The sequence below is a fragment of the Scylla paramamosain genome, chromosome 37 (genome assembly GCF_035594125.1).
Source record: "Scylla paramamosain isolate STU-SP2022 chromosome 37, ASM3559412v1, whole genome shotgun sequence".
Lineage (NCBI taxonomy): Eukaryota > Metazoa > Arthropoda > Malacostraca > Decapoda > Portunidae > Scylla > Scylla paramamosain.
Genome location: NC_087187.1, coordinates 15,078,309 through 15,095,954, shown reverse-complemented (window position 1 = coordinate 15,095,954; position 17,646 = coordinate 15,078,309). Strand labels below are relative to the sequence as shown.

At 39.1% G+C, this 17,646-nt stretch overlaps 1 protein-coding gene across 7 annotated transcripts in view; it reads right to left on the bottom strand.

The window, feature by feature from the left end:
* Window positions 1–5,556: 5,556 nt before the first annotated feature.
* The window catches only part of LOC135091513 (cell adhesion molecule Dscam1-like), a 63,293-nt gene continuing 51,203 nt past the window's right edge, over window positions 5,557–17,646 (bottom strand). For 6 of the 7 annotated variants that reach the window (XM_063989223.1, XM_063989229.1, XM_063989226.1 and 3 more), the window contains 5 exons: window positions 14,907–15,047; window positions 14,008–14,130; window positions 12,311–12,557; window positions 11,535–11,629; window positions 5,557–9,232 (listed from right to left, as the gene is read on the bottom strand). In XM_063989223.1, coding sequence (XP_063845293.1) covers window positions 9,150–9,232; window positions 11,535–11,629; window positions 12,311–12,557; window positions 14,008–14,130; window positions 14,907–15,047 — 689 coding nt within the window. In that variant the 3' untranslated portion in view covers window positions 5,557–9,149. The remainder of the gene's footprint in view (window positions 9,233–11,534; window positions 11,630–12,310; window positions 12,558–14,007; window positions 14,131–14,906; window positions 15,048–17,646) is intronic. The other variant, XM_063989225.1, reaches the window with a different exon arrangement.

Here is a 17,646-nt window from a genome sequence, read left to right as displayed (position 1 = left end):
ATCTAGAGTTGCAAGGACAAGTGAAAACTCTGTTGCAAATGATAAGTTCAGTAAATACCTTCATAAATAAGCTGAAGCTATGGATGTCCCAGATCTCTAAAGGGCTCTTACAATACTTCCATTTGCTGCCAAAAAAATCTGAACAGAGAAAAATTGAAGTGCTGTATTCATACATACACAAATCAGCTCAACATCATTTTGGATGAGTTTAAGAAAAGATTTGCACACTTCAATAATGTTCTGCCAGCAGCCACATTCATATCAAACCCATTTTGTATCAGTGATGTCAGCAACACTGCATCTCAACTTAGATTGCTTTTCAACCTGAAAGTCTCTGACCTGGAGATTGAAATTATTGTGTTGCAAAGTGACTTAGAACTGAGAAGCAAAGCAAATCACCCAGAATTCTGGACATTTGGAGTGTTGGAGACATTTCCACTTCTGAAGGAAGCTTATCAGAGATTATGTTCATGCTTTGGGTCAACATATACATGTGAATCAGGATTTTTAACAATGAAACATTTTTAACTGATAGTCACTAAATGACTGCATGAGAATGGCAGTTATAAATTACACCCCCAAGATGTCCAAGTTAGCAGAAGGAATGCAGAGCCAGTCTTCTCACTAAATTTTTTCTCTCTCTCTCTCTCTCTCTCTCTCTGTCTATATATATATATATATATATATATATATATATATATATATATATATATATATATATATATATATATATATATATATATATATATATATATATATATATATATATATATATATATATATATAATGTTACAAGAAACAGTGGCCTCAAAATAATAGGCAAGTGATTTCAAACCAATGAAGCCAAGTATTTTTCTTTAACTGTGCAATAAATATCCAGAATTGTCTTCCATCAAGTGTCATTAACTCAGGTACTGTTGATTAATTTAAAACGCATCTAGACAAGCATGTATAGAAACAAATACCCAGTCGTCATTGTTCACGTCTGAATAATGAAGACATTCACTTAATATTACCTGTCATCTGATGGGGGTATATTTCACTAATGAAGAAAAACAACTGCTTTAAAACTAAGGAAGTGAATTGCATTAGAGACGTTAGTGATGGCCAGGTTCCTCGGTGAATAACTGCTGACCCCGTCATAGTAACGGTATAAAGCAGTCATCCCCAACCTTTTGTAGGTTGTGGGCCACATCTGTCGTAAACACAGTGTGTGGTACCATCCCAAATAATATATATATATATATATATATATATATATATATATATATATATATATATATATATATATATATATATATATATATATATATATATATATATATATATATATATATATATATATATATATATATATATATATATATATATATATATATATATATATATATATATATATATATTTTTTTTTTTTTTTTTTTTTATGTAGGAGGGACACTGGCCAAGGGCAACAAAAATCCAATAAAAAAAATGCCCACTGAAATGCCAGTCCCATAAAAGGGTCCAAAGCAGTAGTCAAAAATTGAAGGATAAGTGTCTTGAAACTTCCCTCTTGAAGGAATTCAAGTCATAGGAAGGTGGATATACAGAAGCAGGCAGGGAGTTCCAGAGTTTACCAGAGAAAGGGATGAATGATTGAGAATACTGGTTAACTCTTGCATTAGAGAGGTGGACAGAACAGAGGTGAGAGAAAGAAGAAAGTCTTGTGCAGCGAGGCTGCAGGAGGACGGGAGGCATGCAGTTAGCAAGATCAGAAGAGCAGTTAGCATGAAAATAGTGGTAGAAGACAGCTAGAAATGAAACATTGCAGTGATGAGGGAGAGGATGAAGACAGTCAGTTAGAGGAGAGGAGTTGATGAGACAAAAAGCTTTTGATTCCATCCTGTCTAGAAGAACAGTATAAGTGGAACCCCCCAAAACATGTGAAGCATACTCCATACATGGACGGATAAGGCCCTTGTACAGAGTTAGTAGCTGGGGGGATGAGACATCTCAGAATGCCTAACTTCATAGAAGCTGTTTTAACTAGAGATGAGATGTGAAGTTTCCAGTTCAGATTATAAGTAAAGAACAGACTGAGGATGTTCAGTGTAGAAGAGGGGGACAGCTGAGTGTCACTGAAGAAGAGGGGATAGTTGTCTGGAAGGTTGTGTCAAGTTGATAGATGGAGGAATTGAGTTTTTGAGGCACTGAACAATACCAAGTTTGCTCTGCCCCAATGAGAAATTTTAGAAAGATCAGAAGTCAAGCGTTCTGTGGCTTCCCTGAGTGAAATGTTTACCTCCTGAAGGGTTGGACATCTATGAAAAGAAGTGGAAAAGTGCAGGGTGGTATCATATATATATATATATATATATATATATATATATATATATATATATATATATATATATATATATATATATATATATACTCGTATATATATATATATTCCATTCCCTATTAAGGATTCTGCATCTGATTTAGGAGTACTGATTGACACTTCTCTTAAATTCCACCAGTATATTGCCAATATTGTAAACAAGGGTCTGTCTTGTATCCTCAAAACTACAGTCAATCAAGAGGCTTCCTTCATGGTCCACCTATATGTCCCATATTTGTCCACTACTGGAATATACATCTTCTTTATGGAACACAGGTTACATCAAGGACTTACAGCTATTAGAATCAGTTCAACACAAATGGACTAAGAAAATTTGTGGACTCAAAAACCTAATCTCTACTATGAGACTCAAGACTTTAAAATTATTCCATTAAGGGAAGGCTACTGAAACATGATCTAATTATTGGAAAATTTTTCATGGTCTTACCCCCATCCCTTGAAAATTTTTTTTTTCTCGCCCACCTTATCCAGGCACTAGAGGACGACACCTAAAAACTGCCCACACACGATCCTATCTTGAAATACACAAACAAATTTTCAGTTTAAGATGCATATTAATTTGGAATACCTTACCTGACTCTGTTATATCTGTCATGACTTTGGCATCATTTAAATCAATTTTGTCTTGTTACCTTGGAGATCTGCTATATGATTATTGCTGATCCAGCAACTTGCATCCGTATCTCTGTCCTCACCCCCATCACCATGACTCACTGGATATTCTAGTGTCTATCTCTTTTAGCCACTATGATGCACTTTCTAGTCATTACATCTTAGTGCTTTATCTGTTTTGTACATTCCTAATAACTTGGACTGGCGCATCAGCAGTGTGTTGCTTCTGTGGACCCCCTCCTGGGTTGGGGTTTGGGAAGCCCAACAGGTAAGAATACCAGGTAAGTGTAATTAATAGACAACTTTTCATATTTATTTCTCTTTCCCATTTCTTACTTAAAGATACAAAATACTCTAAGTTTGATTAAGCTAATGCCTTTGGTTAAGTGCTGGAACACATGCAAAAGCAACACAAACTTATGACTGTCAAAGAAAATAGAGAGCTTTTGCCATTTAGTCCAGGTCATTGAAGCACCAGTGGCCTCCTTGAGATCTTATGATTAATAGCTGTCTGCCAGTGGGTTGGTGGGGCCAAAGGCCGGGAGGGGAGGCAGCTCCAGCATGGGGTGACGGGGGACTAGCAGCTACAGGGGCATAAGATGGTGTACTTTGTTTGCTGGATTTAGCCAGCGGAAGCAAGACCTTACCGGTAAATAGCGATGGAGAATGGATCCTCTTGGAGACAGTAGAGGAGCAGTCTCACGACCTCCACTCCCTTGGGGAGTGGAGGTCGTGAGAGAAGCCGGCTGGCCAGTCCTTCTGGTAGCACGGCTAAACACCAATACTGCGGTCTTTTAGGGTCAGTTATGGTGGGTGCCCTTCAGGATCCAAAGCAACAGCAGAACACAGGAAGCGAGGAGCAGCACGTCTGCATCGATCAGTCTCTCAAAGAGAAAGTAATCCAGAGTGAGCAGCATTCTAGAGGGCTAGGGATTTGTTTACATGCTTCGAGCTGAGGGTCGACGGTGCTGCTCTCTCCAGAGTTTCTTGCCACGAATATACCAAGGAAGGTATAAAATTAATTTACACATAAGCTTAATGAAGAATCTTTGGAACATACTTATACTTTTTAAGGAACGGAAGATCCCTGGCTCACCTCCTCGGATAAAAAGTTCCTCTTGTCTTCAGCTTCCTTGGTACGCCCTACCGCTAACATACCTCCCTGACCCACCATTTCTTGCTCTCTCCCTTCACTAGTTTATAGTTCAGAGCTCTTCCATCTTTATGCACACAAATAAATAAATATCTGTATATCTGTTACCTGTTATCGCCTGCAACGCCATTCAACACAAAAGGCCTCGAACTGCATTTCCTCGCCGTCTTTGCCCTGTGATCGGTTCTCGATGCTTTCTCAGCTCATATTAGCAATGGCGTCCCTCAACATGGTCCTATTTAAGGGTCCTGTTCCACGCAGGTGTTGAACGTATATTTATAGAATCCTTGATATTAGTCTGTCCCAGAGAACGTATAAAACCTTAATGCAGAATCCTTGGTCTGCCCCTTTCCTCTCGTTCCAGATAGTGGTTCTTGATGGCTACTTCCTAGGTGAACTCGAGATACTAAGTCATGGAGCCAGTGCGTGCCATTATTATTATTATTATTATTATTATTATTATTATTACGAACTTGATTTGGGAGGTGGTGTGTATGTTTATGTACGTGGGTGTCCCTGTGGGTGCATGTGTGGACAATGTAGACGAGAACTGATTGAAGTGTTAGCGTGGGCCTGGTTGGGCGTACGTGTGAACAACAGCCCGCGGAATTGAGTGGCCGTGAGGATTTGGACTGTGCAGGATGCGTGTCACTTCCTCTCTTGCCTTGTCCCGTGTCCGTGTGGGGTATGTTGCGCCACGCAACAGATTTGGGAAAATCCCTAGATATGTATATTATTTATAAACAAAACTCATCAACAAATTATTATTATTTGTGTTTTTATTATTAACTTCAAGGAAGCCGTGAAGTTTCCAGTTTAGATTATTAGTAAAGGTCAGACCGGGGGATCTTCACTGTAGAAGAGGGGGACAATTAAGTGTCATTGAAGAAAAGGGGATGGATATCTGGAAGGTCGTGTCAAGTTGTTGGATGGAAGAATTGGGTTTTGAGGCACTGAATAACACTAAGTTTACTCTGCCCAATCATAAATTTGCAAGGTTCACCACTCCCGGTGCCTGCACCACAAGGAGTACCATGCACATGTCACTTCCCTATGTCGAAAAAAAAAAAAGGAGTAGAGATATTATTTTTACTGTACTCTACCTATTTACCAGGTTGGCAATCCCACATGGGGTGGCCCAAATAAAGTACCTTACACTCACACACACATGCAAACATCATTCACACTCTTAGCCCTGTCAGCCCTGGTGGAAACTGGTCGACTTGTGGACCACCCTACAGTACTCTTTTAGAAAAATCACACTCCACTTTAGAAAAAAGAAACTCACTCATCTTGAAGATAAATGTTGCATGTTACATGGATACAGATGAAGACATTACATAAAATCTGTAACATTACACAATAAGCTTATGTACAAATTTCCTAAATTTCAAATAAAAGCCTGGTAAATGGTGCATTGTTTATTTATACAAAACTTCAAAGTGTGAAATCACAAATGTTCACACACGCACAGAATATATACAGACATATTTACATACACAGACCAGCAAATGCACAGACACTTGCATAATGATTAACAGCAGTGAAAAGAAAATGGTAGAGGGAACAGTGGACACCAGGTGAGGCAGTGTGTGTGGAGCAGGAATGGAGATGTGTGTGGAGTAGGTTTGGGGAGTGTGGGAACAATAGGAGCAGCAGAATGTGTGGAGCAGTGTGGTCAACTATAAAGGGGAAGGAAATAAGTGAGGAAGAGATGAGGAGAGGAAGGAAGGATTAAGAAAGGGAATGGGAAAGAAAATAATAAATGAGATTACTATACATAAAATACATTTCAAGTTAGGAGTTAAAATTTTCAGCACCTTTCAATGTTTTGTGATAACGTACAAAGCAAATAAAAGTTTACCAAGTTACAAAAAAAGTGACTGAAAATGTAAGTTCAAATAAAGTTAGTGAAGGTTACATGAAAATCCATGACTGAAGATACAAGCTGAGAACATATTGATTCAATAAGTGAGTGAAAATGTAAGTCTGAGAAAAAACTGGTCAGAAAAAAGTTCATGTCTGAAAACAAGCCAAAGAAAAGTTAAAAAGACAAAATCTTTTTTTATAAAATGCAAAAAAAGTAGAAATAAAAACAATTTTCTAACATATTCCAGGTAAGAAGTAATGATGTCTGAAGGTGACCAGGTGTGGAGGAGGAGGAAGATAATCAACACAAAACAGTAGCAGGTGTGGGGCACAACACAACACGTATGTATGCACGTATATATTTAAGTTGGGACGTTCTTCTTAATATGTATGTATGTATGTATGTATGTATGTATGTATGTACTTCACATCAAAAATTTCAACAGTTATGTAAGAATGATGATAAAAAATCCTTTGTCATTTTATTTCTTTGGTCTCTCTTCAGCCTCGTCTTCTGTTCATTCACTCATCATCTTTCACCACTTATAATTAACTCCCTTGTTTCGTCTTTCATTCATTTGTTCACAAGTAAAAATTCTTCATCTTTTATTGATCAGTTCTCTCATCTGTCTCTGTTTATTCACTTATATGTAAAAATTCATAATCTTTCACCACTTTAAACTTTCCTCCTTGTTTCATCTTTCATTCATTTTTTTATGTGCAAAAATCCTATGCCTTTTACTATTTGATTCTCTCATCTGTCTCTGTTTATTCACTTATATGTGGATTATTTTCTTTTACTACTTTAAATTCTCTTCCCTGCCTCACCTTTTGTGCCTTCATGCATGTGTAAAATTATTCACCATGGATTCTCTATTTTCCCTCATTGCTCATCATTGTAAAAAATACTTAATCTCTGACTGTTTATAATTATATTTGTGGTTTCAACTTTTGTTCAAATGCAAGGAAAAAGAAACTCTGTCCTTTATCTCTCAGAACTGTCTTCCTTGCTTTGCCTTTCACACACTCATTAGTTAAACTTCAACATCTTTCCTGGTTCATCTCTAAAAAATCATTAGTCTCTCAGAATTCTTTTCCTTATGTTATCTTTTGTCCACTCATCCTTTCCTCAGCCTCACCTTTCTTCCATTCACCTGAGTCACCCTATCACATTACACCTTTCCAGTGGTACAACCTAACACAACCTCCAACTACCATTACAATATACATATTTATCACATTTCAGTACAGAAGCTCATATATAGAATCATTATTCAAGTTTACATACAATAATATATTTACAAACGTCGTCATGATTTGTTGTATTAACACATAGGTATGTATGCATATGTATACTACCCTGCCCTGTCCCCTAGTCATAAGGTATCGTACGTGTACTTATTGAAGCCTTTGCTCCTCATGTATGGCCCCTAGTACCCTAAAGAAAAAGAAAATAAAAATAAAAATAAATCATAACCTTCTCTAGTAATTAACAACCATTATTAAAGTTCCTAGTATGTTTCTTCAGTGGTATCTGATAACAATATACAACACCACTATACAGTAACCATAAGTAACAGCTCCTAGCACTTGTATCCATGTACTGTACATACAACAACAGTCCCTGGTATCTGGTCATCCTACACAACCACCTCTAGCACATATGTGGTGACCATTTTATAGCACCCATGATATCATATACAAACACTGTGGTACCTGGTGTAGTCCCATACTCCTTGGTACCTGCCTGTCATAGTATGTACCTTGTAACACCCTCTGATATCTGGACTTTATTTACAGCAGTCATTGGTAAGACCAAGTGGTATCTTACTCCACTGCTATCTGGTGATTATTCAAAACAACCAATAACATGTATGGGATTATACTTGTTCCCTTACAGTCACTCAGCTCCTGCAGTCATGTATGAGAGTGGAGATGTCTTGGTCATCTATGGTAACTTGTTATCAAATGGGTCAAAACTTGTTAGTAACTTGTCATCTCAGAAATTATTCCATTTTATTACTTGCTGACACTTGTCATTACTTTAATGAAGTGGTAACTGGAACATGAATCCATCATTTTTCAACTCTGCCTCATCTTTTGTTAACCATCACTCCATCACATATGTGCGGCTCTTGGAATTCTCTAGTCTGCTTTGTCTTCCCTGCATCTGTTCACACAAAAAACTCTGTCTTTTACTACTTTTAATTTTTTATCCTGCCTCATCTTTTGTTGTTTCAAAAACTTAAATATTTCATCTTCTACTTCTTAGAATATTCTACTTTACCTGGTCTTTCCTTAGTAACTTTTTAGTAAAAAAATTGTTTTCTACCTCTTTGAACTCTTTAATCTGCCTCATTATTTACTGATTGCTTGTTGACTCTTGCAGTTATCTTACTGAACTGATGACTGCAGTACTCTTGTGACAACTTAGTAAAGCAAAGTATTGAACAAATTTCATATGTTGACACACAATGACTCTTAACCAACCAACAATACAATGGGACAAAACTCCAGCCTCAGCAGCATCTTGCACCACCACAACATAACACTCACTGAGAATCACTTATTACTTGTATGAGGCAAGTGTGGACACAACAACAGCAACTCATATAAGCAAGCTTGACAAGAACACCCTAGTGCACCACCCTGCATGAAGCTGAGGGCTGTATGCACGGCTGGAAGCCTCAACCTCCATCACCCAGCAGCTGCCACATCCCTTTGAAGCACCAACAGCCTGACACAAGACTCAGGACACCAGTTCACACACTCAGCCAGAGATCAAAGCAATAAGCCAACTGTGGCTCTGTATTCTCAAACACTTTGGCATTGTATCTTAATAACACTTAACAAGATGAAATAGAAGTTATTGGGTTTTCATGATTCTAGTGATACTTTAAAAGAGGATTTTCCACTAGTGAGAAAAATATTCAGGGAAACCTGACTAATCATCTCTGTAAACCTTGGAGATTGTTGCAGTGAAAGCCCAGTGTTTAAGAACAGTGTTACCAAGCAGGGAAGCCTCAAGTCCAAGCAACAATCAAGTCCTGAAGAATACAGCCTCAGTGTTGTGGTCAGCAGTGGCAGAGGAGTGAGGGTGGTGGGGGGAGGCTTCTACCACTACTGGAAGTGTCAAAGAGCTGTCTTGCTGGCATCCTGAACCATCTTCTCCAGCTCCAGGTCAGCCATCAGCTGCTCCAGAGGCTCCACTCCTGCTGTCGGGGGGAAGCAATAATATAGGTTACCTGGCAGGGGACTATTATGCAACACTCTGCTTCACCAAGTCTGTAATAATAGTTTTGCAAGCTGAGGAAACAACATGGTAACATGGCCACTGACTGACACTGTCACTCGCTGGTCTGTGTATTGCCTGTCTTATTTTGAAAAGTGTGGCTAAACCTACATATTTCTACTGAAGCCCTTACTTGACTATAATGTTTCTGAATATATAACTTACAATAATCATGTATTTTACAATTACATAATAGTTTTTGATAGAAATAAAGCAACTTTTGCTGGGGATTCTAACCTGAACAGCACTGAATGCTTAAATCTAATGTCTGTACTGCTTGGTGACAGCTGGTCTGAGTGACTGCACCACAGGGACCAGCCCCAATCCACTTTCCACTGCATTATGAGTATTATTGTCATTTTCATGTTTTAGAACTCATATATGATCTCTATGCAAATGGAGAGAAGAGAAAGAAAAATTGCTTAACACCAGCAAAATCACAAGGGTAGGAGTTGCAAGTCAAAACAATACAGGAATACAAATGCTAAGTGCCAAAATAATGTTTGGTGCTTCATGACAGAATTGTAAAAGTTTGCTCAGTGGCAGCCTGGTGACTGTTGAGAGCAGTGTCATGCATCCAGTAACTCACTCAAAGTTGAGACCATCTACCAGAACTGATGACCAACACTCACCTCTCCTTTCAATAATTTAAACAGATGTGCACTGGTATGAATTACATTATCTTTGTAATGGATGGCAGAAAATAATTAACTGAAGGACACACTGTAGTACTGTGACTTTACACAAGACAGACTGCAGTGGAGGGAACAGCAAGGATTACAGGTGTTACGAGACATGTGCAGAAGTGGGTGACAGTGTTGGGAAGGGGACACTAACACAAGAAGTGGCCAGAGTGAGGGCACAAGGCATCAGGATGCATACTAAATGTTATGAAACATTGAGAGGATGCCCATCCTCAAATAACAGCAGGAGGATTGTGAGAACAAAACACCCACACACACGTGTCTGGCAGAATGGCCCACTGCTGCCTACACAACATCCCTCCCTCACTTTCACAGATGCCATCCTCCCAAAAAATCCCTCATTACTTGTATGCATCAAAAGCTTTGCTACACTTGCCAAGAAATAACTACAGTGAGTATGACAAGCTGGCAACAAGTGTCATGGAGCACTGAGTCTGTCTCCACAGTGTCCTGTAGTCACAGTAAACATGTATGCCATGGACAAGGAATTATTAAATTTATATTCAAGACTTAATCCTGATTCAGTGATGGTGTGTGCCTCCTTTAGTTAATTATGGTGTGGGAAATTCAGTGTTTTCAACAAGAAATGAAAAAAACGAATCAAAACAATCATTTAGAGTTTTTGCATGACTTCTTCCTTGGGCTATTTGAAATGTCCACTGTCACACACACCAAAAAATCACAACTGCCAGCTGGACTCATAAGAGGACTGGCCATCCCATTCTCTTGATCTTTAACCCTGCTGCAAGTATCTGGTCTATCACTGTGAGGCACAGGCAGAGGAGGGACAGCCTGGACACCACAAAACTGCAGGCAGCACTCAGGGAGGAATGAAATAATTCAAAGCCACAGACACTCAAGGAACTTACTGATCTGTCTCCTTCATGTCTTGGGAAAGGTGTAAGAAGGAAAAAGCCAATCCATTCCTAGTTTCTCTATAATTAATATAATGGTTTTGTTCTTTTCATCTGAATTTTCATTCACCTGTGGTCTTACAGTTAACAATATCTTGCACTTACTGTCCACCAATCAGGGAGTGAGCACATCAGTCAGCACTAGTGTTACCATGCCTGTGGGTATCATGCACATATGATTCTTAATACTATTTATGAATCTGAACCATGCATGAACATACAATAAGAAGAGAAGACCAGGACCTGATTGAAAGAGCTTGAAAAAAAGACAGTTAAGGGAAAAAGGTGGATGGAAAGAAAGAGTGAAATGGAGGGATGGAAATGTGGCAGAGCTACAAAGGATGGGAGGCACTGAGGAAGATGCAATGGACAGAAACTTGTACATGGTGCCAACCCCTAACTCTAAGGAAATGGCCAAAGAAGATCTTGCAGTTAACAATATTTTGTACATACTGTAGACCAATCAGTGTGTGAGAGCATCTATCAGTGTTTCTTGACATTATTTATGAATCTGAACCACACATGAACATACAGTATATCCCACCTGTACATGCATCCCAATATCCATCCATCCATCCACACAATACAGGCTGTCCCATACACTAACCTTGCTTGATGGAGGGGTGGTCGCACTCTGCCTCAGAAAACTCTAGTGTGTGGCGACGGCTGTATGTGGTCTGGCTGCCCTCTCCATATTCAGCACTGAGGAAGGCATCACATGGCTCACTACAAACACCTCACCTTCACACCAGCATCAGTAGGGCACATCACATAATTTCTGCTAAGCTTAATCAATTTGGTGATGTCTCATGTAGAGATTGGAAAGAATACAAAGAACAGCAGCTAAGATAGTGCCAGTACTGGATGACTTGACATGACGATAAAGATAAAAAGAAACTTGGACAGAAGAGAGATGCCTAAATAACACACATCTTTCCACATAGGAAAAGAGACATATGGAATGGAGAGATGTGTGAAAACCCTTTCAGCTTAAGGGTTAGTCAACCAACCTGAGGAACCAGATAGAAATGGCCTTTTGTTATGGACAAGAGATGAACCTGAATATTTGAGGAGAGAAAAAAATATAAGAGAGAGAGAGAGAGAGAGAGAGAGAGAGAGAGAGAGAGAGAGAGAGAGAGAGAGAGAGAGAGAGAGAGAGAGATATCCAAATACTGCAAACATATCTTTCTATGTAAATATATAAAGATATAGAATGGATTAAAGAAGGAAGCAGTGAAAGCCAAAAGTGTACATCAAGGAATAAAATCACTGGAAAGATACAGACACAGATAAGATCACAAACTTAGTGGCCATGGAACTTTTACTAATGAACAGTTTGGCAAGTCTGTCTGTCAGTGACCTCACTATCACTAACTCACACACCTGTTGCTTTCAGTGGAGGACAGTGGAGGAGGGGGAGGGCACTGCTTCTTCACGGGGCGAGCATAGCTATAATCTGGGTCGCCGCGGGAGGGACGGTGACCCTGCCTGGCCTGCAGTTCCTGTCCCCGTGACCTGCGGTGGGATGACGCACTTCTGGCCTCGTCTGAACTTTCCTCGTGACTGGTGGTCGACTCTGTCCTGGAGCGACCGCCACCCACCATGTCAGCCACAGTCTGGTAGTCCCCGTCTGGTGGACAGGGTGGTGGTTAGTCAGCTTGGGGTGCAAACATACAGGTAAAGAAGAGAACATAATTATGTATGGATGGATGGATTTCTTTTGACCCTTTCACTGTGATAATCTAATCTAATCTATAATTGAATAATACAAATTCATATGGTTTATCCTTGTTTATTAATCCCATCCTTAAATGTAAAAGCTAAAACAATAAAAATTCAGAAAAAAAATGGAAACAGATTTCCTTAATCAAGATCATGTAAATTCAATGAACCCTTTCCCTGCTGTCTGGCACATCTTTCCCCAGTCACTCAGCACTCCAGGATGTCCGTTCCTGATCTACAGCCACCTCCAAACATTACACAGATTAAGAATTGCAAAATCTATTCTTTTCATCCCCTTCTTTTTTGCACATGCTTGTAAAGATTTCATACATATTTCTTAGTGATGTAAATTGTTGTTTATTGCAGTGAAAGGGCTAAATTTATTATATTTTAAGTCACATTAAACTAATTAATGTAAAACAACTTATGCAAACTAAGAATCACCAGTGCCAATGCCAGATTATTGGTCCTAATGACTGACCTTGTCTTTTTCCTCTATCATCACTCTAAGATTTTATTCCCTTATAAGAACACAAGAACATAAAAACAAGAAAAGCTGCAAGAAGCCATCAGCCCTACATGAGGCAGTCAGTCCCTGTATAAAACATGCCTACCTATTTTGATCAATCACCTTGGTCCATAAATTTGATTAATCTTTTAAAAGTCACTATTTACTTGTGACTAACAACCTCATTATTGTTCAATTACCACTCAATCTGAAAACAAGTTTATTCCTCCCTGTTTTTAAATCTAACCATATTTCTGCTGCTTTGTCTCTTCTATCCATCCATCTATGTGCCAGCCTGACACATGCCTCAAGCAATGGTACATTCAGACCAGGCTGAGGAGAAGTGAACTGTCTCTTCCCTTGTAATTTTCTCAATCTCCAAGTGTTAGCTCTACCATCTTTTGATGCTCACTGTGTTTTTATTCTGGCACTAAGCAGCACAAAACAGTGTGTGCTTTAGTCTATCTACTTTTCAATCATCTTAAGCACCTAATATAACAGTGTTTTATCTCTTTATTTTAGGAGGAGTTCACAAGTGCACTATTGGTTTTGTAAGCTTGTCAGGAGCAAGTATTTTCACTTTATTTTCCAAGTATACGACCTGCTGTGCTATGCCTGAGTTCCTGGGGTGTAGTAGAGTGGTCCATGAGATTATTCCTAACCACCACAGGGTGCCAGGGCTAAGAGTATGAATGATGTGTGTATGAGTGTGTAGTGCTTTACCTGGACCACCCTATGAGGGATTACTGGCCTGGTATATAGATAGGTACATTTTGCAGGTCTCCATTTGTGTTGCAGAGAATCCCTGCACTGTTCTGAAATATTTGAGCTTCCTCTGATCATGACTGACCTGGCTTGAAGAGGGCAGGGACTCGCAGGGCTCGGTTGTTGCCCAGGGCAGCACAGAATGACACCAGGTCAGGCTCAGCAGGTGTGTCAGATTCAGTGGTGACCTCACTACTTGTCACCACACCTGCAGGGGAAAGGAGCAGGTGTGGTGGTGATGGCTGTCTGTCCTCTATATAGTGAAAAGTGGCACTGTATAAAAAGATGAATTGCAATTTATGAATGAATGAATTGACTGATTGCTTTCAAGGTGCCACAGCAAGGGTCATATGTTATCAAATATTAAAATATTAAGAAAATATTTTAAGATAATTGTTGAATGTTCAGAAATATTTGTACATCAAAAATTCTGCATTGCAATGAACTGTAATCTTTAATTTTTCCTTTTCAATGCATTTCTCAAGATTCATGACTTTTTTTATATTTTTATTTATTTATTTATTTATTTTTTTTTATAATTCTTAGGTGCAAATTTTGCAGTCATAAATCACAAAAAATCACAGGAAATAGAAAATTATTATTTCTCTCTCTCTCTCTCTCTCTCTCTCTCTCTCTCTCTCTCTCTCTCTCTCTCTCTCTCTCATTGTTCCCTAAGGGGTCCTCCTCCCACACTCCCAGCATCACTTCTAGTCACTGTGTAAACATGAGTACACTTTTGCTTAACACTCCATCACAGCACTCCATTACCATGCCATCACTCCCTGCCACAGCATTACTCCTCCCCCACCAACACCACCCAGCCACACCACCTACCATCTCAACACTCTATTTTGCACCTGCCACATCTTAGCTAATCTCTTACATCACCTATAACCTTCCCATCAGCCTCCCCAAAACTCCTTAAGCCTCCACACTCATCACACCACCACTCTCTCAGCTGAACCTCCCAGCCAATCCACCTACCGCATTTGTTCCTGCGGCCAGACTCGGGTGTGGTTGGCCCGCCGTTGGTGTGGCTGTGGGCGTGGTAGGCACGCACCAGCTCCTCATGGTTAGAACTGACTGAAGTGACAGATGAGCCACTTGCCTCCTTGCTGGCTGCACCTGAGGACAGTACAGGTGTGGTAAGGTTTTGACTTAGACCAGGTGTGTTAATTACATACACTCTATTGTTCTTTACCGGAAGTCTTGCTTTGTTTGTACTTAGACCAGGGGTTACTCTCTATTAGACGAGGTGTGTTAATTAGGTACCCTCTATTGCTCTCTGTTAGACCAGATGTGTTAATTAGATACCCTCTATTACTCTCTATTAAACCAAGTGTGTTAATTAGGTACCTTCTGTTGTTGTGTATTGGACCAAGTGTGTTAATTAGGCACCCTCTATTAAACCAGGTATGTTAATTAGGCACCCTCTATTAAACCAGGTGTATTGATTAGGTATCCTCTATTTAACCAGGTGTGTTAATTAGGTACCCTCTATTGCTGTGTATTGGACCAGGTGTGTTAACTAGGTACCCTCTATTGGACCAGGTGTGTTAATAAGGTACTCTCAATTGGACAAGGTGTGTTAATTAGGTATCCTTTATTTAATTAGGTATCTTGTATTGGAAGTGTCATTGTTTTATTTGTTTGGACTGAATAGATATGCACCATGGTGTCACTCTTTAGAATTATGTATCTGATTATGTAGTGTTTATGTATTGTCTTTTGTATTATGTATTTTATATATGTATTATCCATTTTGTGTTATATATTATTTCATCATGTATCATGTATTATCTATTGTGCACTGTGTATTATTGTACATGATTTATTTTGCTGATATTTCACTTTGGTACTCCTGCATCAAACACTGACTGACTGACTGACTGACTGTGAGCATTTGTGTGTATGCTGGTGTACATTCTTTGTGTCTCAGTCTCAATGCAATTATGAATAACAAACAAAAAATAATGCACACTTTATTTATTTATTTTTTTTATTAATGGCAAGAAATATTTAATTCAGAGAGCTTGTTATGGTCATTAATTGGAACTCTCTATCATTATTATTTTCATTATCACCATTATTGTTACAAATAATACTCTTATAACTGCAAATCTAAATGGAACCATGAAATAATAAGGAAAAGCAAAGGTCAGGAAAAGAAATCAATCAATAACCATAAAAGGAACTACTACTAGCAACAGACACACTAATAAACCCAGTAAATGAAACAACAACAACAACAACAACAACAACAACAACAATGATAATAATGATAACAATAATAATAAAGATAAATAAATGCATTAAAATCCAAACAAATAAGTAAATAACAGAACAAGAGGTCAAAAAGCAAATATAGTGGTTCTTTGTAAATGAGGTAGCAGTCCCACTGACAGCCAGTGTGAGCAGAGGCTGTGTGATGAAAAGAGAGTCCTGCACACTGGTCATCTTCGTACAGTTGAGGTCATAACATAAGCTGAGTGTCCTCTTGCATTCACTTTCCTGGTTGTGTGTTTTCCTCTAGTCTCAAGTCTAAGGACCCATCAATTCCCAGGCTTTGTGAGGAGACTGTGAGCAGATCATAGAACTCTAGACTGAGGAAAATGTCAAGGCACTGGAAGCAAGTGCTAGAGGTTACTTGATATCTGAGCAACAATGCATTAACAGCTATTGCTTTTCATTCATTTATGTTTTTTACTCTGGTCTTAGGATGTAGCAAGGTGGTCCACAAGAATAACCCTTTCCTCTGAGGACTGACGGCTAAGGGTGTGAATGATGTGTGCATGAGTGTGTGGGGTTTTGTTTAGGTCACTCTGTGTGGGATTTCCAGCCTGGTATATAGATGAACAGATCTTTTTTTTATCTTCACTCTATCCCTTCACACCACAAAGCTGTTCCAAAGAGGAAAGACAAAGAGATGGAACAGCCAGCTGTGACCTCACTGAACATTTCCCTTTGTGTCTCACAACACAAGGAGGCAGTCACAACTTGCCCTCTAAAAACTCTGTTCTTTCACACAACTCTACATGCATCTAATACAGGCACACCCTTCACTCAAAATTTAAAATTATCATGTTGACTCCTACACCAGCCTTGGAGTCCCCAGGACAAATGTCCCCAGGTCGGACTGCTCTCCTGGTATTGACCCTAAGTGTCTTGACACCACCCTCAACTTTTTCTTCATTAACTTCTGCAACATTTGTGGCCTTACATCTAATCTCTCTACTAAACTTCATCTTTTCCTTCCCAAAACACAGGTGTCTGAAGCAACTGACAGTAGCCCCTTCTTTGTTCCCCCTACTTTCTCTATCCTCATTTTCAGTCCAAGGCTGGATGTTGTGTCTATGTGTACAACAACTTAACTTGCTCTTGTGCCCACACTCTTGAATCTTCCAAATTTTTCACCATCTGGCTATGACTACAGAGTCACTGTCAAACAAAATGTATCTGTGCCATTTACCTCTCACCTACAAGTAACTCCTCTAACTATAAAAATTCTTTGACTACTTAACTTCCAAAGTTTAGCACATTCTGACTCTCTTCCCTTTTGCAGAGATCTCCATCCTTGGAGACTTCAATGTTCATTACTAACTTTGGCTTTCCTCTCCCTTCACTGACCATCCTGGTGAACTAGCCTTCAACTTTGCTATCCTCCATAACCTAGAGCAACTGGTGCAACACTCTACTTGTATTCCTGATTGTCTTGGAGATATGC